The following is a 12,188-nucleotide window of genomic DNA, read 5'->3' as shown; positions in this document are numbered from 1 at the left end:
CATCAGAAGTTGAAAGGTGTCTCCAGATGTGTGGTCCCAATGGAGGACATCATAAAACTTACTGAAATACATTAAAAGAAGACTTAAATACTTTTGTACACCATGTTTATTTATTGAAAGCATCAAAGAAAGCATCAAAGTGTAAAGATGTCAACCCTCTCCAAGTTGCTGTTACAGGTCAAAACAAAAATTCCCAGAAGTGTTGTAGGGCAACTGAACAAGTTGATCCTAAAGATGTATTGTTGAGCAAAGGTCCAAGAACAGGCAACATGCTCCTGAAGACTTGCTCTGCTAGTTGGCAAGACAGTTTTGTTTTTTGTTTTTGGTTTTGGTTTTTTGTAAAGTAAAGCTATAGTGATAAATGAAGTGTACTGTGGATGCAGGAATAAACAGGGAACAGTGATATAGAATGGAGAACCCAGAAATATATGATGAAAGTGGCATTATATAGATCACTGGGTAAAGTATAGATTATTCAATAAATGATGCTAGGAAAATGTCATCCATATAGAAAACAATGAAATTGGATCTCTACCTCATACCTTATGCAGAAGTCAATTCCTGGTTACTTAAAGAGTGAAAGGCAAAACTTTAAAAAAAATTGGACGAAAATATAGGACAATTGGTTTATAATTTGAGGGGCATGGAAGTTTTTTTTTTAAAAGAAAAACTTGAACACAGAAAAGGGTGATAAATATAACTCTTAAAAATAACCTTTTTTAAACCAAAGTTACCATAAAGGAAGCAAAATGACAAGTCACAAACTGGGAGAGAAGATATTTGAAATAATGTAGTTTAAATATAATCTACAATAAGTAAAGGCCTACAAAGCATGAAGAATATGACCTAGAATATATGCAAACCCACAAGGCAATAAAAAATGACAGCTTAGAAGAAAAGTGGTCGAAGACACAAGCATTTCACAGAGAAGGAAATAGAAATAATCCATTATTATGTGAAAAAGTTGTCAACCTCGATAATCAAGGAAGTGCAAATCAGAAACTACAGTGAACTTCCATTTTAAGACCTCCATGCTAGCAAATTTCAACATATTTGATAGATCAGAGTGTGAAGGAGGATGTTGTAGACCAATGGAAACTTACTAATGGGGAAGTGTAAATTGGCACCCCGTTTTGAGAAAGCATGACATGAACCTGAAATGTTGAAATTTCACCTAGTTATTCCACCTTTAAGGTACGTTCTAAGGAACTCTTGTCCATGTGGCCCAAGAAACATCCGAAACTGTAGCAACAGTGTACCTAATAGTACCTTAACAGTGTACCTTAATAGTACAAAAACAACCCCAAGGTTCACCCACAGGGAATGGATAAATAAATGCTTACACAGTGGGTTATTACACAGCTGGATAAATGAATTGTAGTTATCCTTTAACAGGATAACTTATAAACATGTATCCATATCAGACTGCAGTGGGTATTTGTATACCATGTTATTTTTATAAAGGTTAAAGTCAAACAAATATACAGCATTTTTATGGATAGACACCTATGTGATAAAACTATTCAGAAAAGAAAGGAATGATAAATACAGAATTCAAGATGAGTTTACATAGGAAGCTGGGGGAAGGCACCAGGGATAGGGCGGAGAAGCAGCACACAGACAGGTGCCATGGTACTGCTGGTGATGTTCTGCTTCTCAAGTTGGGTAGTGGAATTATGGCTGCTTATTTTGTTTCCTTTATAATTTACATATATATTGCGTGTATTTTTATATGTATTAAATATTACATTAAATAAATTGAAGTTTCCATAAAAAAAATCCTAAGTATGGGTAATGTATACAGTAATGTATACTTACATAAATAAAGGGCAGTGACCTTATTAACATCAATGACAGTAATAGCTAACATTTGAAAAACACTCCTGCATTTTACATTTTTATAGGCATTGTCTTATTTGATAACTATAACAACTCTGAAATAGGTACTATTATTGTGCCTGTTTTACAGATGCACAAACTGAGGTTTAGGGAGATTAACTTGCCTAAGGTCACATAAGTAATGAACAGTGGCATTCAGATTGGAATCCAGGCCTGATTCCAGAACCCAGGTCCTTAAACCATTGATTAATATTGACTCTCTGGGACCTCTTCATTTTATTTATTTCCAACCTGAGAGTCAGAAAGATCAAGAAATTTGCCTAATGTCACATAATTAGCTTAAAGCATTGCTAAGACGAAGATGCAAGTATCCTAGGTTACTGTCTTCTAGGGTTGTTTGAATTTACCATAGTGTCACATCATTACTTGATAAAATGTGTTACACAGGTAAATGAGAAGTAATGTCAAAGGCAGAGAATGGGACCCAGAGGGTGCTCAATAAAACACCTGTTGGTTTGAGGTGCATCGTGTGATTTGAGAGTTTTATAGGGATCATCAGGAGCCAGAGACTATGAAACAGTGTGATACAAGAGGACAGGGATCTGAGATCTTGTCCCTGACCTACTAGTACTGCTCAAAAAACAAGCAGCTCTACAATGAAGACATAAAAGTGGCCAATAAGCACATGAAAAAATGCTCAATATTGCTAATTATCAGAGAAATGCAAATCAAAACTACAATGAGGTCATTACCTCACACCAGTCAGAATGGACATCATTCAAAAGTCCACAAACAATAAATGCTGGAGAGGGTGTGGAGAAAAGGGAACCCTCCTACACTGTGGAGGGAATGTCCTTTGGTGCACCCATTATGGAAAACAGTATGGAGATTCCTCAAAGGACTAAAAATAGATTTACTGTATGACCCAGTAGTCCCACTCCTGGCCATATATCCAGAGAGAACTTTAATTCAGAAAGATAGATGCACCTCAGTGTTCATAGCAGCACTATTTGTAACAGCCAAGACATGGAAACAATCTAAATGTCCATCAACAGATGACTGGATAAAGAACCTGTGGTATATTTATACAATGGAATACTACTCAGCCATAAAAAAGAATAAAATAATACCATTTGCAGCAACATGGATGGACTTGGAGAACGTCATTCTAAGTGAAGTAAGCCAGAAAGAGAAAGCAAAATAACATAATATCACTTATATGTGGAATCTTAAAAAAAAAAAAAGACAAATGAAGTTATTTACAAAACAGAAATGGACTCACAGACATAGAAAACAAACTTATGGTTACCAGGGGGAGAAGGGGGTGGGAAGGGATAAATTGGGAGTTCAAGGTTTGCAGATACTAATGTACATAAAATAGATAAACAAGTTTATACTGTATAGCACAGGGAACTATATTCAATTTCTTATAGTAACTTGTGGAAAAGAATATGAAAACGAATATATGTATGTTCCTGTATGACTGAAGCATTGTGCTGTACACCAGAAATTGACACAACATTGTAAACTGTCAATAAAAATATATTTTTTAAAATAGTGTCTCAAATAGTATCTCCTCTTTCAGTTCTGTGACTCTTCTAGGCAAAATTTGGCTCCTCTGTGCAAACACATTTATTTTGTCTCTCTTAGCATTGATCACATTGTTATATTTCCTTGTAGATATGTCTCTCTTGCTTACTAGTCCATGATTTTCTGCACCTAATACAGTGCCTATCACATAGTAGGTGCTCAAGAAATGTCATTGAATAAATGGCAGTACAGAAATAAGATTTAACTTCTAATTCATTTATTTTCCATTATTTTCCCTAAAATCCAACAATATTAAAAATGAATCCAAAACTTGAGCTAAAAACAGAAATCAAACTTCTAGCAAATTTATTTATTCACTATCTATCTGTTAAGGTTCTACTATGTTCCAGGACTGAGCTTAGGGCTGGAATATTCAGTGAGTAAAACACGAAAAGGAGGCATTATTAATAATTGCTTGGAGTGGCAGGCACATAACCGTTCGTGATTGTCCTGAACAAACTGGAAAATGTGAGCACTCTCGTAGGAAAATGTATACTGCAAAGAGGAGAGTTGTCTGAAAACAACCCTAGGAATTCAATCTAGGTTGCCTGGACAACACGTTATCTGGGAAAAGAGGGTTCCTTTCACTTACGTGAAGCGCTCAGGTGTTTCACATAAGCTCAGTTCCCACAGAATTGGTGGCCTTCTAACACCAGGGACTAGAACATCTGAGGTCCTCAGGTGTTGGTCAGCTGGCCTTCCCAGTCAATTCCTGTAATATAGCTAGCATCCCAAATCCAGACTTTCTGGCATTAAGCAGACTATTTATTTTCCTACTGACAAAGTTGCTTTCACACTTTCATTATGGAAAGTGAGACCACTAGAAGATGAGGTGTCTCCATTGACATGCAGATGTACACTGCTAACCTAACAGTGCCCAGGTCCCTCCGTGTAATCACAGGAGGATGAGGAGGAGCCCTGCTTTTGTTTCTGTTGTTGGTAAAAGTTTTCTCTTACTCCAGTAAAGCCTGTTTCTTTACTCAGACCGCAGGATATTGTAATATTTATCTTAAATCCTGGTGCATGCAGGAGGATCTGCAGAAGAGATTCTCAGTGATAGAATGTCAGGAGCTTGTATTTTGTTGTAGTTGCACTGGGAAGCCATTGAAATCTTTTAAGTAGTGGAGTGAGATGACCTAACTTACCTTTTAAGAAGATCATTCTTGTGTCTGTATGGAGGGTGTATTATGGGGGAAAAGATTAGAAGTGGAGAAATGAGTCAGGAGGCTATTGAGCAGTTCAGGTGAGAGATCACGGTAGCTTAGACCAGGTTGGAGGCAGTGAAAATGGAAAATCATCCATGTTAGCCACATTCAGAACGTATTTATGCATATATGGTATGAAGGTGGGCCTTCAGGATTCTGAGGAGATGCTCACTTACTTAGAATTACTGCTTGCCATTGTGCGTTCTCCAGGTGAGAACTGTAAAGGAACCTAGAAGGCTACACTCCACTTCTCATTTTATATATATATTGCTGATCTCTCTTGTGTACACCTGACTGTGCTGATTTCCTTCTGTGTTCTTCAGATCAGTGAACTTGATTGGTATAATGGATATTAGTTATGATTTGTCTTGACTTCAAGTCCATCTGAGTGTACTGCTGACGTTCATCAACACAGTCGTCATGCCCAGTAGTATCAGAAGCAGGAATGATGCAAAGACCTGGACCATGATGTCTAAATCCCTGGGGAGAAAGTGCCAGAATAAGGAAGGGGAGGGAGATGATATTAGAATGCCTTGCTGATCTGCTGACATGTGTTTTGAAGTTTATTCTCTCAGCTTACTCTCTTCAGGCTCTCCCAACTGAAAACTCTCAGCTGCTGTCAGGAGATCCCCTCCACATAGGGCTCACTCTCTCTGAGTGGTATCGTGGGTTGGTGCCCCACCGTTCCTAGTCTTTTATGATTTCCCTGTGCTCTGTCCATCATTTTGTAAATAATCCCTTTTTTAAACTCTTCTAGAATTACCTGGTTTTGTCAATTGTTTCCTGCCAAAGCCCTGACTGATATACTTATTTTGATCTTTTACTCAAAAGGATGGTTAAGAGCAAGTGCATGTTCTCTAAGCAGGCTTCCCAGATGTCTGCAGCCTGGGATGCTGCAATACCGCAGCTCTAGTACTGATCCCGCCAACAAACCATATTTAAAGCTGCAGGCTTTATAGAATTGAACTTGGAGTATATGTGGTTGTTTGATGGACTACGGTCAACATGCATTTTGGAAGCAGCCATTATTAATGGTGTGTTATAGTATGATAGCTTTAGTATTTATGTTAAGGAATGGGGGTGGTTATAACTACGGGCTCATGATTCTTACCACTGGCACCTGATGGAATAATAGCAATGATAATGATGATATACAACAAATTCTTTTGGGAAATTGAACTCTGGTCATCGGCTAATGTGGTGTACATGGAAACACACTGTCCTGGGAAAGCATCAACACATGAAAAAAAATTTCAGTTAACTCTAAATTGTTCAATTACAACTTGAAGAAAGGTACAGATTCTATTTTTGGAAGGGGTAAAAATAGGGCTAGTAAAACAGTATGATCAAACATGAAATGATATGTGAAATGCATCCTGATATGTTGTGTATTCTAAACTTTTTTTGTTACTGATAACTGATACATGGGTAGAGGAATCTTATTATTGTATTTCTTCTTATGAGGGGATGTAAAGGTGTGATAACCACAAAAATCTGAATGTGTAGAACTGAGGCCATGAGAAAAAGACTGAACAGGCATGGTGGTAGGTTGCAGGATCAGCCCTACAACTGGTGTAAAGTTCTGTTACGGGACTTACAGAGATAGCTGGGAACTGGCCTTATTCTAATTCTGAAGCACGGAGTTAAGGAAGCGTTTGGGCCAGGTTGTTAAGTTAGCCTGAACAAGCTGAGGGTGGTTAAGGAGGACTGTGTTTATGCTTGCGTTTACTCTGCAGTGCTCTGCTACATACATACGAGACTGATGAGGCTCACCTGGCCCAGGTGACTGGCTCCTTGGCGTGTAACCCTCAGTCTGTTATTGGATAATGTTGAACTCTCTGCTTTGATTCTTGATGAAATTGATTTTTTTCCTCCATCCTTCAGATCAGTGTTTTCAAACTATTTTTAACAACTCATTAGCAGGTTGTGATATCAAGTTTGTGATATGTAAGCAGCAATGAAAAAAAAAAGAATAGGATAGAAAATCAGAGTGCCATATGTGTAGAAAGGGGAAACGTGGTTTTGTGAAAACTTGGCTTTCCCAATATAGTATGTATAAATGATATACATATATTTAGCCTGTGACATATTTATATACACATACTTATGTTTTATACATATGTATATACATAATATATGTATAAAATATTACTGTTGGTTGTGGTCAAAATTTGTAAAGCACTATTTTACATTTTAAAACCTTTGGTTGATGGATGGTGTCTGTGTGTGATTTCTGTCAGCCTGATCTTTCATTGATTGACATATCGATACAGTGGTCATGCCCTCTGAAAAAGTCATGCTTTGAATAGCTTATATGCTATAGTTCACTATTGTTATCATGTAAATATTCAGGTAGTTAAGAATTTCCGATGCTGTGGCTCACTAGGAAAGAACTTGTAGCCCCTCATGTAAGGCATTCTCTAAGAGGCACACCTTTTAACTCTAGTCCGAGACCATTGGTACTGAACTTTTCCTGTTTTATGAACTTAAACCTCCTCCTAGGATGACTTTGGTAGTGCCTTATGGTGGAATTCTGGTATTTCCCCCTTTCTGTATGTGTCCCTGAGGCCTCCTTCCTGAGGAATAAGACTTCTCACTCTTCTGAGTGATTCTCTGTGACCCTTTGGTGACACGCCTTTTTGCTCTGAGTGGCTCAAAATCCTACTTACTGCCTTTGAAACTGTGTCCAAATCCTCCATCTTCTTGGTGACTCAGATCTCTTCCTTCTCTGTGTGACACTGGACACTACTCTATTTGCATTTTCGCAAAGAGCTTCTGAGCTTAGCTCATAGATGGAACGTGACAGTCCACATGATTTCTGAAGAGGACAGATTAGCCCGAAAGAGCCAGGGAGGGTTCAGTGAACTTTGCTCTATGATAGACAAAATTGGGCTGAGTCAAGAGACAGGTACAGAGAAGCAGCAGGTAGCAGTGATTCAGAGAAGTCTCACATCAGCAAGAGATTGTTCATCAACAGAAGGAGCGAAGATCAGGTCCTCCTACTTGCTGACATGCTGGGGTGCACCGACTGGGGCTTTCTGGTTCTGACTGCCAGTGAGTTCGTCCTGGGAATGCTGGGCAATGGCTTCATAGGGCTAGTCAATGGCAGCAGCTGGTTCAAGAGCAAGAGAATCTCTTTGTCCGACTTCATCATCACTAACCTGGCTCTCTCTAGGATTGTTCTGCTGGGGACTCTCTTGGTTGATGGTGTTTTAATGGTGTTCTCTTCCAAACTACATGATGAAGGGATAGTAATGCAGATGATTGATATTTTCTGGACGTTTACAAACCATCTGAGCATTTGGCTTTCCACGTGTCTCAGTGTCTTCTACTGCCTGAAAGTCGCCAGTTTCTCCCACCCTGCATTCCTCTGGCTCAAGTGGAGAGTTTCCAGGGTGGTCGTGTGGATGCTGATGAGCACCCTGCTCCTAGCGTGCAGCAGCACCGTGTCTCTGGTCCATGAATTTAAGATCTATTCTGTTCTCAGTGGAATTGATGGAACAGGAAATATGACTGAGCAGGTTTTAAAGAAGAGAAACGAATACAAACTGATCCATGTTTTGGGGACTCTGTGGAACCTCCTTCCCCTAACTGTGTCTCTAGCCTCCTACTTTCTGCTCATCCTCTCCCTGGGAAGGCATACACGGCAGATGCAGCAGAACTGTACCGGCTCCAGGGATCCAAGTACTGAGGCCCACAAGAGGGCCATCAAAATCATCCTCTCCTTCCTCTTTCTCTTCCTACTTTACTTTCTTTCCTTTTTAATTTTATCATCTAGTTATTTCCTACCAGCAACTAAAATGATTAAGATGATTGGAGAAGTGATTACAATGTTATATCCTGCTGGCCACTCATATATTCTCATTCTGGGAAACAGCAAGCTGAAGCAGACGTTTATGGAGATGCTCTGGTGTGGGCATGGTCATCTGAAGCCTGGATCCAAGGGCCCCTTTTCTCCATAGGGTGGTAGAGGGCATAGGAGGGAGCCCAGGGGTCCTTCGACCTGGTTCAAGGTTACAGGGCTCTTCCTGACCCCCCTGTTGCACCTGTTCTGTAACATCAATAGAAGAGACATTACTGCGTCACCCTGCCCCACCTGGGGACGCTTCTCGTAGCCTCTCTTTGTATGGTCATTTTGGAGAAGGTAAAATAGTCTTTGGAAGATGTCAGTATGGTAAAACCCTCCCTATGTAGACATGGAGTTGTATTTTAATAGCTATCAGCTCAACCTAACGAGCTGAGGACTAGCTTTAACTTCAGGTTTATACAGACAGCGATCAGGTGATGTAAATAAAACAGTGTAGCAAACATGAGGGAAAGAGCAAAAGCATTGCAGTCCCACAGACTTGGGTTTGAATTCTGATTGTGTCCATTTTCTAGACTTTTTGGCCTTAGGTGAGTTACTTTAATTACCCGTTTGATCCTCTCTTCCCCCATTTTAAGATGCAGACTGTGGTATTGACCTCACAGGGTCTGAGAGATTCATGAGACAATGGATGTCAACATTTCGGAACAGTGTAAGTGCTCAGTGGGTGAAGCTGTTACTGTAACTGACAGTGGATTTCTGCAGCAGCAGCAACCCCCACAAGACACCAGTTTCCACCAACCCGTTGTGTCATGACAACAGCAGTGGAGTGAAAACCAAGGCCCTTGGATACTAGGCTCCAGTCCAGTCTGGTGGTGAAGTTATTTTGCTTTAATTTCAGGCAGTAATCCTTTGCATTCCTTTATTATTTTGCTAAGGTAAATCTTCAAGTAATTTTTTATTTTTTAGATTGGACAAAAGTCTAAGAAGTTTTTTAAATTAACCAAGATACATATTTGTAAAATTTCATAGTTTTATTAAGAAATAAGCAGTTTTTATAAGTGTAACCACTTTTATTTTAATAAAATTGTGTGGACTTTGATTTCGCTCCTGTCACTGAACAGTGCTGACAAGTTAGGACATTATGGCTTGAGACCTCAAACTTGTAAACATATTTAGGGCACATGACAGTTCTGAATCTGGACTTCTGTCGCTAATGGGCTCTCAGATATAAAGTTTTGTGGCTATGAATGTGTCCTGGTTCACATCCTGACCCTGAACTGGGTGACCCTGGGGAACTTTCTTAACGTCTCTCTATTTCACTTTCCTCACTTATAAAATGGGAATAGTAACAGTATTTTTGGGATAGAGTGGTTGGAAGGAATGAGTGAGTTAACATATGAAAAATGCTTTGAGTCCCCCATGGAGTAAATAATAAATACTATTTATTTAATAATAAATGCTATTATTATTGTTGTTGTTATTGTTTTGTGAAAGGGGATACATGTTGACATAGCATGAAGGATCACCACATTACTTGGCAGTTGTTCATATGTAACCATAAATTAATTTTTGGATTGTTCTGAGATTTATATATTCATTTCCAAAATTATAGGAATAAAATGTCTTTTGGTCTGCATTGTTTACTTTCAGATTGGACCCTCTTGGAGCTGCTATGAAAATTCCTAATTCTGGCATAACTTAAAACTCCGTTTCAAAAAGGTATCTGTTGAAACATAAAAGAATGATTTAATAGTCATTCATAATTCACTAAAATAGAAGGATTCTGAAATGAGTGCTTCTGTGATTAATAAAAATCTGTGCTGCTTTTCAGCACAGAGAAGTCTACATATGGAAATCCCTACTCTCTCAATTGGCATCTGCTGTTTACCCCAAACCCTGCTCTTGAATTCATCCTCACCCACTCTTGAATACTTGTTGCTACTTTCTGTCACTTTGGTAACTTCTCTGCCTAGCTCTGACCTTCTAGTTCTTCAGCCCTTACCTGAATTCCTGATTCTGCCTTCTGCCTTAGGTGTGGGGATTTTCCTCCCTTTTAATTGAACATGACACTTTACTAGAGATCTTGGCTTGACTGATGTTTGTTTCTTGGTGCCTTTGGCTAACTTCTGAAGGATTCCTCCCTTCCATTTCTGCCATGGCTCCATCAGCTCCTACCCTGACCTAGCAGACTCAAATGTGATGCCGTGAACTTGCTGAAGTTACCACCATTGTTCATTCCACCGGAGCCTGGAGTGTGGGTGGAAATACAGGATTCCCTGAGTGGGAGTCTGTAGTGGCAGTCCAGGTGGTTGAGTGCGAAGTTTCCTTCCCAGAGAGTAAATGAAATAAAATTCATGGGCGTGGCATCCCCAGCTCCTCCCCTGTTTTCTCTTTCCTCTTTCAGAGAAATTTAGAGGTGACTCCTGAAAAATCTCCAACTTTGTTACATGACTTCAGCAATGTGTGGAGTGCCCTTAGCCAGAGTTTAGGGTAGGAGTAAGGATGTGGGTTGAGTAGTGGGTGAGGTGCTGAGGAAAGGAGTCTTACTTTTTGCTAGAGGCACACTGAAGGGAACTTTGGCTGTTTGGGAGAGACTATGGTCTTCTGAATCCACCAAGGGAAATACTTAATCTGCCAGATCCTCCCTGAGTTCTAGGCCATGGGGAAGAATTACTTAATGCCTCACCCCCATTTTTGAGAAATCCTGGAAGGGGTCTTTTTTTTTTTTTTTTTTTTTTGCTTTCAGTTAGTTAACTGGTTGCTAAATACCGTGAGACTTTTAAATCTAGTTGTTTCACGCACAGAGGAGCAGAGCATGGTTTTCCCCCACTATGACCAGCTTCCTTTGGGTCAAAGTATGGGGACGAGAATTATTCCTACATTTGGAGTCCAGTTATATGCTAGATCTTGTTCCTGTGGCCACGTGTCTCCTCCAAGCACATCAGTCCTTTGGTGTGTTGCTGGGGGCTTTAACGCAAGTCAACACATGAGTCAACATACTGTCCACTTATGACAGTAGCTCATGAGACCTTCCACGTTTCCATCAAGGGCCCCTGTGTTCTATGTCTCATGGTACTACTTCTCATTTTTGGTACTCTGGCCTCTTGGGCTGAGTTCATAGATCCTGACACTTAATGAGATTGAACTGTAGTTTGGGTCCAGGAAGATTCTAAGTGAAACAAATAAATAAACAACAACCCTCCCCACCAAAAAAAAAAAAAAACACAAAAATTACATTCCAACATTTCTCAGTTTCAGTGCTTACCATTGCTCATTATTTTGTACAGTATTTCTGCCATTTTCCAACTGTTGATGGACAGGGCTATCTAGAGGATCTTTTAAGTTGGGTTTGTGATTCTCTTGATTTGGGATAAGCAGAAAGGAAAGTCAGTGTTACTTGTTCATGTTCTGCAGGAGGTTCTGCTTTAAGAAAGCAAAAGTGACCTTATAAACAGCAACTACTGCTGCTGCTTGTACGTTACTTTCTGGTATTTCTACATTTTGTTGGACTAGAAGAATGTACAATGTAGGGGCTAAGAATGTTAGTTCTGGAATTACACATTTGGGTTCAAATCCTGACAACCGCCCCCCTCCCAGGCCCTTATTAGATGCATGATCTTTGGCAAGTTACCAAACCTCCTCGGACTTCAGTTTCCGATACTATAAAATAGGCATACTTGGCAGGATCGGTGTGAGGACCACATGTGTGCAAGGTGTTTTAGCAACTACAGCATAGTCAATGCACA

General features: G+C 39.6%; 1 protein-coding gene across 1 annotated transcript; it reads left to right on the top strand.

Annotated features, from left to right (window-relative positions):
• Positions 1-7,645: 7,645 nt before the first annotated feature.
• On the top strand, positions 7,646-8,720 carry TAS2R3 (taste 2 receptor member 3). The gene has a single exon (XM_031674556.2). The coding sequence runs from the start codon at positions 7,646-7,648 to the stop codon at positions 8,594-8,596; it is 951 nt and encodes a 316-aa protein (XP_031530416.1). The 3' UTR covers positions 8,597-8,720.
• Positions 8,721-12,188: the final 3,468 nt, after the last annotated feature.

Source organism: Vicugna pacos, chromosome 7 (assembly GCF_048564905.1).
Source record: "Vicugna pacos chromosome 7, VicPac4, whole genome shotgun sequence".
NCBI lineage: Eukaryota > Metazoa > Chordata > Mammalia > Artiodactyla > Camelidae > Vicugna > Vicugna pacos.
This window is presented reverse-complemented; position numbering and strand designations above follow the sequence as displayed.